General features: G+C 47.5%; 1 protein-coding gene across 2 annotated transcripts in view; it reads right to left on the bottom strand.

The window, feature by feature from the left end:
- Nucleotides 1-14607, bottom strand: part of MROH1 (maestro heat like repeat family member 1) — a 2204128-nt gene that overhangs the window by 1279818 nt on the left and 909703 nt on the right. For both annotated transcript variants that reach the window (XM_086966435.1, XM_086966436.1), the window contains exon 17: nt 7842-7983. In XM_086966435.1, the coding sequence (XP_086822561.1) occupies nt 7842-7983 (142 nt within the window). The remainder of the gene's footprint in view (nt 1-7841; nt 7984-14607) is intronic.

Raw genomic sequence — 14607 nt, 5'->3', positions numbered from 1 at the left:
ACCAAAGAGACGGTCCCTTGTAAGTCCTGGTGAACAGTGAAATGGCCGCCAAATGCACCTTTATGGATGCATGCGCCAACCCTGACTGTGCCAATTGCAATAGATATGGCAATATCTGTTCGGTGTGATATGGAGTGGTTTCAGGCCTTTCTCTAAACACCATATGCAGAATCGTTTCCATTTTAGAGAGTATGTTTTGTTGGTACTGTCCGCTCTTGCTTTTGCCAGCACGTCCCTGCATTCCTGCGGGATGTTCAAATGACAGAACTCTCTGTGCTCAGGAGCCAGGCCGATAACCTGAGCACTTGCAGGTTCGGGTGTTGCACCTGCCTGTTGGACATTGTCAGCAGGTTCGGATGCTGCTTCAGACGAATCGGTGTCTTGATGGAGAGGCGATGGAGGTCCGAGAACCAGTGCTGCCTCGGCCAGAACGGGGCAATTAGGATCAGGGTACAAGGCTCCGCCTTCATCTTCCTGAGGACCCTGGGAATCATCGGAAATGGTGGAAAAGCATACGCAAATACGCTGAACCAACCGATGGAAAAAGCATTTCCGAGTGACCTTGGTTGGGGACGCCAACTTGCGTAGTTTGGGCATTTGGCGTTCTCCTTGGTGGCAAACAGGTCGATTCCTGGGACTCCCCATTCTGAGAATATGCGATCCAGTGTACTCTTGTCGAGCTCCCACTCGTGGGAGAGGGATGTTTGTCTGCTTAGGGCGTCCGCAATGGTGTTGTCTTTGCCCGGGACATAGTCCGCCCTTAGCGTGATCCCATGGAGTACAAGCCAGTTCCAGACCTTTTGCGATTCGCGTGATAGAGTGAGCGAACGCGTTCCTCCCTGTTTGTTGAGATAGTGCATCGTCGTGGTGTTGTCCGTTCTGACGAGCACCTGGGAGTTCTGAATGCGTGGTAAAAAGGCTTGTAGTGCCAGATACACAGCCCTCAGTTCCAGAAGATTGATATGGAGTTGTTTCTCCTGATTTGTCCATTTGCAGCTTATTCGAAGGTCCTGAAGGACAGCTCCCCAGCCTTCCAGGGAGGCATCCGTGGTGATCACCTGAGGTGCTCCTGGAAGTAGGAATGGCAGTCCTACAGACAAATTCTTGTGATTCCTCCACCAGTCCAGACTCTTGGATATTTGTGGTGTTATCTTTACAATGTCCTCGAAAGAACCTGTACTCTGTGTCCATTGGTTCGTGAGGGCATTCTTGTAATGGGCGCATCCTGAGTCTGCAGTGAGGGATGAGGAGTATACAAGAAGACATCATCCCGAGGAGTGATTTGTAGGTTCGAACTCTTAGGGACTTCCATGATGCCACAGCCGTGGCCAGAGATATTATTTTGTTTTGCCTCTCTTTCGAAGGAAATGCCCTTGCGCATCCCGTGTTTAAGGTCGCACCGAGGAAGGTGATGCTTCTTGTAGGGGTCATGCAGGATTTTTCGTGATTGAGAGTTAATCCTAGCTGCCGAAAAAGATTGGTGCAGGCGTTGGAGGATTCGGTCACGCCTGCAGCTGAAGGTGCCTTTACCAGCCAGTCGTCGAGGTATGGGAAGACTTGGTGACCCATTTGACGCAGGAAAGCGGCCACCGGTGCAAGGCACTTGGTGAAAATCCGAAGAGCGGATTTGAGGCCAAACGGTAGGACTTTAAACTGGTAGTGCTGTCCTGCCACTTCGAATCTCAGGAATTTTCTGTGACCCTTGAGGATCGGGATGTGGTAGTAGGCATCTTGGAGATCCAAAGATGTCATAAAATCTCCTTTTTCCAGTATGCCTAGTATTTCTTGTATCGTCACCATCCTGAACGACTGACTCTTTAGGAAAGAGTTCAGAGCCCTGAGGTCTAGAATGGGCCTCCACTTTTTCTCCTTCTTGCGTATAAGAAAGAAGCGGGAATAGAATCCTTTCCCTCTTAGAGACGATGGAACTCGTTCGATTGCTCCTTTCTTCAACATCGCAGATATTTCCTGAAGTAGCACGCGTAGATGTTTGTGTGGCAGCCTGCGGGGAGGAGTTGCAGGTGGGATGGTGGTGAATTCCAGGGAATGGCCGAATCTTATTAATTGAAGTACCCACCGATCTGTGGTGATGAGATGCCAATTGTTGAGGAAATGGGTCAATTTTCCTCCAATCTTTAATGAGGGATATAGTTGCTGGACTGGCTGGAGTAATTGGTCACTGGCGGCCGCTAGTGCCCCTCCTCTGGTTTTTGCCCCTGAAGTTTGACCTTCCGTAAGAAGTCTGACGACCTTGTTGTTGCTTCTGCTGGTACTGGGATTTATTCTGGTAGGAATACGAGGACCTATTTTGATAGGATCCTCTGTAGGAGGACTGGCCCCTGGACTTGTTGCCTCGAAAGGACTGATTCCGTGCCTGTAAAGTACCAAGTGCTCTAGCCGTATCAGTGTCTTTCTTTATCGTTTGGAGCGCCTCGTCAATCTTGTCTCCAAAGAGGTGTTGGCCATCGAAGGGCATGTCCAACACTTTCGTCTGCACCTCTTGTCTGAATGACGTTGCCTTAAGCCATCCTTGACGGCGCAGGACTGCTGCCCCAGCTAATTGACGAAAGCCAGTCATGGCTGCATCTATGGCACAATCGATGATCTCAGCTGCGAGGTTTGACCCTCCATAAGCAGTGCCTTGACTTCCTCCTGAACTGTGTCTGGCAGTTCCGCTATATATGTGACTATATCTTCCCAGAGCTGGCGGTTATAACGCCCCAACAGGGCTATGGAGTTGGCCACCTTGATGGTCATGGCCGATGTTGTTGTAAACCGTTTACCGATGGTGTCTAATTTCCTGCCTTCCTTGTCCGGAGGGGCTGACAGAGGGGAGGAAGAGTTGCGAGAATTCTTTTGGGCCGCCTGGGTGACGACGGAATCTGGTTTCGGGTGCCCATTAAGGCAAGCTGCCGCTGTGGTTGGAGCCTTGTATTTTTTATCCAGGCGTGGAACCACCGCAGGTACATAGGCCGGCGTCAGCATCAGTTTCTTTCCCTGGTCCCAGAGAAATTCTATTCTTGGGATAGACTTCGATGTTTTCTGTGTTTGCTCCTTGAAGTCATGTAAGAAGCACTTAGTCTCAGTTGATTCCATCACCATATGAAATCGCTTTGCCGCCCTTTCTACTATTTTATGAAAACCGCCAATGTCCACTGGTGGTGAATCTAACTGGCGTGGTTGGGGTGAGGCTGGGGAAGATGCCACATACTCCTCCTCTTCTTCGTGGTCCGACTGGATTTCTTGGACTTCCCCCTCTTCCAGTTCCTCTTCTTCCTCATCTGATGATTCTATCACCTGAGGTGGCATTTTATTGTGGCGGACCTTAGTAGCAGGCTGTGTTTGTTTTGGGGCTGCCGCTGGTGTATTTGTAGTAGGCGTCGGGTCCCCTGTCACAATTGCTGGTGTTTCCGGGAAACGGTGTTTGTAGTCCTGGATAAGGTATTTGAGGTCATTAACAATTGAAGCGGGAAGGCATACCATCGGGGTGACCTCCGTCCGAACATTAGTTTGGAAAGAGTGTTCCTGGTAGCTCAGTTCCTCCTGTTCCTCGTCGTCCGTGCTCTGACATTTCACGTGAAGGTCTGAAATGGAAGTAGCCTGATCCAGGAGTTCTTTTTCTTCCGATTCTTCACTCTGGAGAATTTCTGTAGGCAAATGAGTTTGCACTTTACTTGGTGACGTTGTTTCCGTGTAATCTGCTTCTTAGGTGGTTTGCCAGACGCAGAACCTGTTGCAGGAGCCCCTGCCGTTGTTTCTGGTGTTGTCGACGGTGGCATGGTTAGAGACGACGTTTCCACCAGCTTGGATTTCTTCCACGGCTCAGAAGTGGTTAATGTCAACGACGATCCCGCCATCGACGGTGCCATCGTCGACGGTAAGCTCTTCGTCGACGGCGCCTCCGTAGACGATAATTTCATCGTCGACGACGCCTTCGTCGACGATGCGCTCGTCGACGATTCGCTCGTCGACGCTTCATTCCTCGTCGACGGTGATCTCGTCGTCGACTGAGATCTCGTCGTCGACGGAGATCTCGTCGTCGACGTCGTCGACGTCTTCGTTGTCAACACACCCGTCGACGGGGGGCTCTTCATCGACGATGCAGTCGTCGACGGGACAATCTTCGTCGATGAGGTTTTGGACGTCGACGACTGTTTCAACAGAATTATAGACGGAATAGGTCTACCTGCTGACGACGATGGAGTTGTCGTAGTCAATGGGAAAACCGACGACGCTGTCGTCGTCGACACAGTCGTAGTCGATGTGGTAACTTTTTTGCGCCGAGGAGGATGATGCAAGTTTGCTGGAAGACTGTGCAGGCTTCTTAAAAGTCTGAGAGTCCTTTACAGACACTGAAGATGTCGTTGATCTTGCCTCCGAAGACTTCTTCTGTGCCTTCATAGGAGGTGTGTCTGAGGGGCCAGGGGAAGCCACCCTTGGCCTCTTCAGGGAGACTTCTGAGGTCATTGAAATGCTCCCCTCTGAAGATTCCACATTCTCCCTCTCCTTGAGCCTGTCCAGCCAGATGAGCAGGCGACCTTCTCTGTCCCTCAAGGTCTTGTTGGGGAAAGACCTACATATCTTACAGTCTTTAGGGACGTGGTCTGGATAAAGGCAATATAAGCATAGCGCATGCTTATCCTCCACATGTAGCCTTTTCTTCCCACATGAAGAGCAGGCCCTGAAAAGGGCTTTCTTCTGGGATTCAGACATGCCAGAATTTTGAAGAAATAAATCACTTACTGTAGTGATAAGTGGTTTGAAGTAATCCTTGTCGAGGTTTAGAAGAAAGAAGTCACTTTTAAAAGTGAACAAATTGTTTTTTGAAGAGATCCTGAGGAGAACTCAGGCTGGAGACTCCCTAGCACAACGTGCGGTAGAAAATCTGAGGGACTGAGGCTCCTGCCAGGAAGGTTCTAGAGGGAGGTCATAGCTGATTGGCTGACTAAGAGTTTGGTCCTTTTTGCATAAGGGTAAGGATAGGCTACTAAGGTGAGGCCCTTAGGCATATTTTCTCTATGTATGTCTATAGGACATTACTTTTCTATGTACCGGAGGCTCCCGTCTCGACGACAGGGAATGATTCAGGCATGTGAATCTATGAAAGACACCCCTAATACTGGATAAGAAGAGTGACGTGGTTTCAGGTTTGAGTCGTGTCCCACAACAATCGGAGGACCCAACCACAGGTAAGCCCTTATATACCGTAAGAAAGGGGTTAGGACAACTCAGGGCTCCCTCCCAGCGGAGGGGCTGGGCTGAGAGAAGCATACTTCCATGTCCTTTGTCCAGTTTCACGCCAGAGTGGGAGAAAAGGGCTCCAAGAACTGGTTCCAAATGGAGTATGAAAGGAGGGCACAAAATGTGCTCTTCAAAGCAGTCTGGTGGAACTGGCAAGCGCCCCCACCCGAGCTCAATACACTAATTCCTGTTTGGGAGGTGGTCAAACCTCCCTGGGACAGGAAACCTATTGTTCTTTCTTCCCCTGCTTGAGCTGAGGTCAGCAGCAGAAGGAGAGCAGAATCGTGTCTGGGGTCGGCAGTAGCACTAGCTTGCTGGTAGACCCCGGAAGGCTGTTAACGGGAATACTGAGGGCTTCCTGGAGGAGCTTCCCAGAGCATGGAATCATACCCTCAACACCGGTAACAGTGTTAGGGTATGATCCCAACTTGTTTGATACCAAACATGCCCAGCTGCTGCACAGACCCTACATAGTTAGCCATCGCGTAATGACGGAGGGCCAATATGGGTATCAAAATGGCTGACCACACTTACAAAGCCTGTTAATTTTTAAAGGTTTGAAAGATTTTTCTGACAACATTGAAAAAAAAAAAAAAGAAGAGCTCAGTGCTCCAGGATCCTAATGAGGAGCCGGAAAAATGAATTGACCGGTCATCTGTAGGGCAAGATGAAATGCAGAAGGTACTGTGAGCCTGCTAATGGTACTGAGCCAGTTTTTATTGCTTATGCTTTGAATAGTAGGCTATCAACTAAAGCCCAATATTCCCTGTCCTTTTCAAAAAGGTCTGTGAAAGAGTGTCTATTGGCATCTTTTTCATAATTCTATTCTAGGGTTGGGTGTTTATATAAAATGAAGCTTAAATGTAATCTGGAAATTGAAGCCTCTTTAGGCGGAATAAATATGTGTGTGTGTAATGTACTACATATGTGACACTCGTATATTTATATATATCTATATATCTATCTATATATATATCTATATCTATCTATACATATATATCTATATCTATATCTATATCTATATATTACCTACTGGCGGTCGCCAGTAGGTAGTTATAGTTAGGATCTACTTCCCATAGGAAATCCGCAACATTCTATTGGGAATAACTTTCGTGCCGGTGGACGAATCTTTGCAAATTTCTCAAAGTTCGTGGCTCGCTCCGCTCCTTCCCTGAAAATGTGGGGGGGGATTCGTCAAGCGGGGGCCGAGATAAAAGGGGGGGTCCCAAAACGTGTTTTCCCCATGTTAATTTCCATAGGGCGGTCGGCCTCACTTTTAGCCCGAATGGCTGAATGGATTTTCACCAAACTTGGAAACATTGTAGGGAGTGGTAGCCCGATGTGCCTTTGCTATGTCTCAAGATATGTGCTCCAGTGGATTTTGAGTAATTTAGGTTAAAAAAAATATATATATCTATGGCAGTGCCCCGGTACGCGCACCGGGGAGCGCTCCGGGCGCGCTACGCGACATGCGCACGGAAAGGTGATTGGCTCTCGGGTGTCTGTAAACGTTCCAAACAGTCCGGACCGGCCGCCATCTTGTGTCTCGGTAAAATCAAGACACAAGAGGTGGCAAAAAAAAAAGGGGGAAATGACCATAAGGGGGCAGGGTAGATCCCCCCTGACCCCTAGGTTTGAAGTGGGGGATATAAAAGGTTTCTGGCATTATTCTTTTTTTCAAGATCGGCCTCCTAGTGCCTTCATAATCTTTCGAATACTGAATTTGCAACCACGACTTTGCAACGGTACAAGACTTTTGGTGAAAAAGATGATGAACAAAGCTACAATTTTGAATGGGAAATTCAAGGGGGAAGATGTACTGTTGCCACGTATTCTAATGATCCCAACAGATATGCCATTTGAATTCAAAGTTTACAATTTCCGGTGCGACTCGCTTTTGCAATGACCATCCACAAAGCACAAGGACAATTGCTGCAAGTGTGTGGACTAGATTTGAAAAATCCGTGCTTCTCACATGGACAACTAACTGTATGTGGCCAGCTCACGCGTCGGAAAACCTTCTGATTTATTCCTGTACGCACCAGACGGAAAAACAAAAAATATTGTGTATCCACAAGCACTTGAATAAATAAATAGAATTAAAACAATACTTTGAAATGTTTCCCATATTAAAATGAATGTTTCAATAAAAATGACAATGTAAATTGAATGTTATCATAACAAGTTTACTTGAATTTTCTTTCTTCTGAGATCGCAGCAACGCGCGACGGGTAAGCCAGTATATCATATTGAAAAGTGCTTCAGGGTACCCGAAAATGGGTGGGACTATTCAGTGTTTAGGACTATTGATGAAGATCACCTGGAAGAGAATTTGCCTTTTCACGTCACATAATTTACTCAACCCTGCAGGATAATATGACCCTCCCCGCCGCATTTACCTAAAATGTAATAAAAAGACTTCTTATGAATTGAGATTACTGAAAATAAATGCACTGGTTTTACATGGCCACTTCCTTAATCTGCACTCACCTGTGCATATCCCTTGCTTTTGTAACTCATATGCATCTGTCTTGCTAGCTCCCGCCCCCCACCCCCTCTACACAAACCACTTCTACTTCAAAGCCCGCAAATGCTTTTACCTTCCAGGTAGCTCAACAGGGCTGGGATCTCTTTTTCCCAGATATGACTCACTGCCGGATGGATATTGGGTTGCATCACACTCAAGAGGCGCAGCCCAGCCATAGCTCTCCCATCTCCTAGGTATGGACATGAAGATATGACCTGAAAAAGAAAGGAGGAACTTTTGCAGACGGATAAAGTGATTGAAATTTAATTAACTATTTCTGGCAAATAAAAACCCATCATCCTAACAAAACTGGAGACATGCTTTAATGAATAAGTTACTTGCCTTCGGTAACGCATTAGCTAGTAGATAATATCGAGCTGCAGATTCCTTACCTTGAATTTTCCAAGTGTCAGGCTGGATCCGGAAACTTTTGCTGAGCAATAAACCTGGAGCGTGTGAGAAAGTGCCCTCTTTCTTGCATGGTATGCCCCCAGCTTTTGCTGAATAGATGTGCTTTGACTGAGTGTGCCCTGGGCTCCTACCAATCAGGTACCCAGGGACTGTGTTCCATCACTAAAACTATGTTGAAACCTAAACCCAATTGGCATCTCTGACCACATGTCAGTCCCTGGTAAATGGTACCATAGGGACCCAGGGCCCTGTGACCAGAGAAGGCCCCTAAGGGCTGCAGTACTTATTGTGCCACCATTAGGGGCCCTGTGCCCTGGCACACACACACTGCCTTAAAAGGCTGCGTGTCTTGGTGCAGAACAAAACAAAGAGTCGACAAGGCACACATCCCTGTGGACCATGCCCACAACACACTGTCCACGACCCCACGCCACCCTGATTGTTGCAGTGCTACATTGCGGTGGTGTTGCCCGCGAGCTCCTGCACTAACCTCCCCTGGACTTGAGAAATGCCTACCGAATCGTTTGGAGCGCCAACGAATTTATGTGTAGCCCCTACTCCACCAGAGACCAGTGTCCCCTAATCTCCACCTCTCCCAGATGGCAGCCCCATCCCAGAAGTGACACATCTTTCAGTACTGTGATATCTGGTTAAGAAAGGGAGAGGGGTATGCCATTGACCCAATCGTGGGTTTGTCAACCACCACTACAGATCTTTCGCAGTCCCTTCTGAGATATGAATTATATATGTGAAATGTCCCTGATGCTGTGCCCACTGGAACTTCAAGTCCCTCTGCAGAGCCCTCCCACACCACCTGGCATGCTTTTTTTAAGAGGATGTAGGATGCCATGAGGCCCAACAGCCTCAGAGTCAGTTTCACCGAAATAAAGGATAGAGGCTGAAATATCAGTATCCTACCCTGAATATCATAAACTCGCTGCTCCAGAGGATAGACCTGAAACTGTACTGTATCCAGATCAGCTCTGATGAAAGGGAGCGTCTGAGAAGGAGTCAGGTGCGACTTCTGCATTCGCCGGGGTTCTCTATTAAAGTGCCAGAGATTCACTGTAGTCTGAAGGTGGGAGACGACTGCCTGGGGCAAGAATGCCTTCAACAGCCAGTCGTTGAGGTAGGGGAAGACTGACACCGCTAACCTACACAAATGAGCTGCAACCACCATCACCTTGCTGAACACCCGAGGGGCGCTGGTTAGGCTGAAGGGGAGCACGGTAAACTGAAAGTGCTTGTGGCTGACCTTCTAGCGCAGGTAACGCCTTAGGCCTGGAACAATGGGGATGTGAAAATATGCATCCTGCAGGTCCAACACTACCATCCAGTCTCCTTGGTCTAGGGCAGACAAGATCTGAGCAAGAGTGAGCATCTTGAATTTCTCCTTCTTCAGGAAAACATTGACGGTGCCAAGATCTAAAATGGGCCGTAGCTCCTTGTTCTTCTTCAGAATCAGAAAGTAGCGAGAATAACAGCCACTATCTACTTCTGAATCTGGGTCCCTTTCTAAAGCTTCAGGCACCTCCACTCTAGCTAACCCTTTAGACTGGGGGTACCGACGGACAGGTAAGCGTGTGGCAGACTTTATCCCCGAGAATCGTAACTAGTAACCGGGTGAACTCCTGCTCCGCGCTAAGTAGGTATGTTGAGGTGGCTCTGTTTTATGTCCGTAAGAGCGTGAAAGAGCCCATTAGACCAGCAGTAAGTAGTTTTTTCTTAGCAAAATGTAAGAGGCCTAATACGATAACAATTTGGACGTTTTTCAATACCATATATACGGTTTCTATCTCTATAACAACAGAGAGACATGACCACGAATTACATCAATTCAGAATGCCGGTATATGTAGATGCTTTCAATCTTTATTAGAAAGTATTCTGGTTTTTTTTTGTGAAAACCTTTATTTTAGCATTCAGTAGAAATACAAGCATGGGCCTACAACCGCGGGGCCCGGCCGCTAGACAAATTACAATTTGTGGTATCACAATACGACACAGCTCATCAGCCGACAACCCAAAGGTCCGGCAGCGATTCAGAGTAAAGCTTGTATTGGAATGCATAGCCGGAGTTCAGGATAAGACAGAGGTTTCATTTTATATTATATAAGAGAGGATCAGGTGCCATACAATCAAACAGGAGAAGCGGGGGGCAGGGTAAAAACAGGATATACATGTAATGACCACTATAATGGAGATTTGGCGCCAGAGCATATAGGTCGGTACAAAAGAACACACAATATACATTTCAATGTTGCGCCAATACTCGAGGCCGGCCCGCCCACAAATCAAGATATCATAAAAGCCAAAGCACGAAGTACAAGCATACGATAAGATTCCGAATGATTTGTAGTTATACTGACCCTACAAGAAGAAAGAGAAAGAAAGAAGGCCATAGAAATTAAAAAAGGCAAAAAAAAAACAAAAAAACTTCAGCCCCCCACCCTGCACCCCTGCAAATGGCTACAGCCTGACCCCACTAGCAGCGTGCCTGTCGCCCCTAACTACTAAGACCCCAACGGTAGGAAAAAGAAGAGCGGAGGAGGGCATATCCATGTGGGCTCCCAGCCCTTTTAGACCCCCCGCCTGAAACAGCCACCCCCTGTCAGTAAAAGATAACCTTATGACAGCAATGTAGAGAAATTAGAGGGTACCGTGAGACACCGCCCAGCCTCTTAGAGCAAACAGTTGCAGGTCCAACACTTGTAAAAGCCATGCCAACCCATCCCGATCCAGCCGATCTTAACCTTGGCCCTTCCGAACAAAAACACGAACCCCTTCCAGCGAGACCCAGAGGCACACAAAGAAGCAATAAAGAAGAGAAGAGTCAGCAGAAATCAGCCCATGGCTACCAGCAGGCAGTGAGTCCTCAGGAACCGTAGATGCAGACGAACTCTCCCTCCGAGATGAACAGTCCCAATGTGTCTTGAACAGGAGTCGTAGCGTCGCCAGGAAAGGAGAAGATGACCACAAAAGAGATAGAAAGTCACAGACAAAAGTCTCCGGGAGGGGAACGCCTGATGATGTCTCCAAAGTCGGCAGTGGTGAAAAGTTCAGCAATACCATGCCATCCTCTGGAACACCGTCCACCAGGGCACCGTCCGATGATTCCAGTACTCGTTTCTTCACGGGGTCCTCGCACGGATTCAACATGGCCGCGTTTTGAAAGGCTGCAGAATCCGGTTTCAACAATAAGGCCGGGCCCGGTTCCACCAGGAGAATTTCAGATAGGCGCGAGTCCAACTTGCTCAGCAAAGTATCCACTTGTGAGCGGAATGTCCAAAGTTCTGCCAGTATTAACCGCAGCAATGGCTCATGCACCGTTCGATCAATAATCTCGTGCTCGGTATCAATCACTATCACCTCCCCGGGTGATTCGGGCACCCACGGGGGGGGGATAGACAGGATCTCGAACATGTAAATGCGAAGGGTGACCAGTCTTTGTTCGCAACCACGGTCAACCCAGTTAAGGCCGCAGGCCAGTGACCCCAAACCACCGAACCCCGGCAGGAGAAAACCGGGTTAATTGGCTTGGTAGTTTAGTCTGCCCTGTTCCCATGATGCACTGGGCCAGGGACAGACTGATTTGCATATAGCCAGGTTCTGAGCTAGGATGGTGCAGTGAGATAAATAACGGTGATGGATCAAGCGCTGATCTTTGGACTGGGTAAGAGTGGTCTGCTTAATTCAGACACTCTGTTCATCAACACCCCCTTTTCTGAATCCCACCCGCAGCCAGCAGCACGCAGACTCACTCCTCCGTCGATACTGAGCAATGAATACGGTCGCCACCAAATCCGGGCTGAAACAAAGCCTCCACTCCGGTCGACCGGGCCCAGCCTGAGTCTCCTGGCCGATGTTGTTGCACTACAGCCCGGCTGTGAAAGTTCTCCAGGCCCCGGCTTCACCGCTGGAGCAGGCCGCAAACTTACACTTGATGTAACTCCGTCAAACAAGCTGATAAAAGTTTCTGGATTTCACCATCGGAGTGCGGGACAGTTCATGCACACAGAGACTGGGCGTTAAGTCAGGATAACATGCAGGATATCACGGCGGGTTACGAGCGTCGACGGAGCCGGGAGCCTAAGCAGCCATCTTGATTGCGGACGTAGCTCCTCCCTCCATTCTGTGTTTTTTTTTTACTAGAAGACAGGGTCAGGACCTGTGTGTTCCACACTACTGTCTGTATATAGAATTCTCTCGATTTGGAGAGTCTCATTGAGTTTTTCAGGTACAAATACCAATATCGGCTGTGTATTGATGCTTAACTGAACATAGTAAAAGAACAACAATATGTGTATACATATGCCCCCTGTTCAAGACTCAGCCAGTGAGTTTTATCAATAGATGCTAGGAGATTTATGGATTGCTACATTGATTTTGGTTTGTTTTTTGCTTACGGATGTATTTGAAAACATCTAGTTTTCCCACACAAAAGTATGTTGTCGGAATTTCCTCTGCAGAGCGGGGCCTCAAAAATAATGAACTTAGCTGGTGCCGAGTGAGGTGAGGCTTAACTCTTGGAAAGTTATGGTAAGTCCTCGCACTTTTTTAACAAAATAAAATAGAATAATCTAAAATTATTTTTCTTGAAAATAGATGTGAATACAAAGGTATACAAGGAGTTGTTATATTTATTTCCCCAGATGCAGCTTACCCATCATACTTTCACAAGAGATTGGATATGGAGGTGTGAACAGTAAGACTGTATGTTTGAACATATTTTCAATATAAATGCAGTGACAATAGAAACTTTGGTCCTGAAGAAAGCCAGGGGAAGCTGACCCTCGAGGCTGAAACATGTTTACCGTTTAGGCAGTAATCATTTTCAAACTGCTTTATCTTTAAAAAGTTAAATATCTTTTTCACTTCTACACTGTTTTTACTAGGAAAACTATGAGAGATCAACTTGATTATTTACACGAATAAGAAACTATCTCATTAGTTTATCCTTTTTAAATCACTTTTTTCCCTATATATATATATTAGCACTGCACACAGAAGGATTACCCCAAATATCTTTTACCGAACACAATCATGCTTTGTCCTTCTTGAGAGAAGTATCGTATAGAAGGATACGGTTTCCCTCTTTGCTCTTTCTGATTGATAAGAGGGGCAGGAGAGAAACCGTTTGGTAACCCAGATGATGACACTGGGCACATGATTGTGTATTGATGGGAATCCAGCTATCCTGAGGAGATCCTGAGGTTTACTCTTCACTGTTTGCTTGTGTTACCTTTGTTTTCCTTCTCAGTTATATACTTAATGGTGTAGTCCGTAAGAGATATATGTTATAATATTCTCTTCCTAGTCCTTTGGATTCTATTGTGTTTTTTGAATATATAGAATGGGGGAATTAATCCATTTAGGACTTTAAGAATTCCCTCGGACCCTTTTGTTTGTTCTTCTTCCCTTTCTAAAGCTCACTTGGCCAAGAGAACTGTAACTTCCTCCTGGAGCAATTTTAAATGGTCCCCCGTCAGCCGGTCCTGATTTGGCAGAAGCGGAGGAGGAAAGGAAAGGAGGGAATAGCTCTCCTGAATGATCTGCAAGACCCACTTGTCCTATGTTATGGACCTCCTGTGGGACGATGGATTCTCCCGCCAACTGGAGTGGTGTGGTCTTGCAGAGTCAGACTAGGAGGGCTTGGAGGCTGTAGCTTCCCGAGGGCAGAGTGACCAATGACTTCCGGCTTCTGGCTAGGTCGGAATGAACAGCGTCCACGTCCCTGCACAGCTTGGGAAGCCTGCAAAGAACGGTGGTTAGGATTGTCAAGTCAAGTCAAGTCAATAAATTTATATAGCGCGCTACATACCCAGAGGGTCTCAAGGCGCTTGAAGAGGGGTGGGGAATTACTTCTCGAATATCCAGGTTTTAAGTTGCTTTCTGAATGCTAGGTGGTTTTGAGTGAGGCGAAGGTGCATGGGAAGTGAGTTCCAGGTTTTGGCCGCTAGGTAGGAGAATGATCTTCCTCCCATGGTGGTTTTGTTGACGCGGGGAACAGCAGCGAGGGCTTGGTTGGAAGAGCACAGCTGGCGGGGGGGGGGGGGGTGTAGAAGGAAAGACGTGTATTGAGGCATTCGGGTCCAAGTTCGTAAAGAGCTTTGGGTGCGTGGGTGAGGAGGCGGAAAGTTATCCTCTTATTGACGGGGAGCCAGTGGAGGTTTTTCAGGTGACCAGAAATGTGTTCTTTACGCGGGATGTCTAATATGAGTCGGGCTGATGCGTTCTGGATGCGTTGGGAGTTTTTTCTGAAGTTTTGCGGTGGTACCGGCGTAGAGGGTGTTTCCGTAGTCCAGGCGGCTTGTAACCAGTGCGTGGGTGACCGTTTTTCTAGTTTCGGTGGGGATCCAGCGACATTTTTTTTGAGCATGCGAAGAATGTTGAAGCAAGATGAAGAGACGGCGTTGACTTGTCTGGTCA

This window comes from Lissotriton vulgaris, chromosome 4_1, assembly GCF_964263255.1.
Source record: "Lissotriton vulgaris chromosome 4_1, aLisVul1.2, whole genome shotgun sequence".
Classification (NCBI taxonomy): domain Eukaryota; kingdom Metazoa; phylum Chordata; class Amphibia; order Caudata; family Salamandridae; genus Lissotriton; species Lissotriton vulgaris.
The sequence above is the reverse complement of the archived record's forward strand: the minus strand, read 5'-3'. Positions and strand labels throughout refer to the sequence as shown.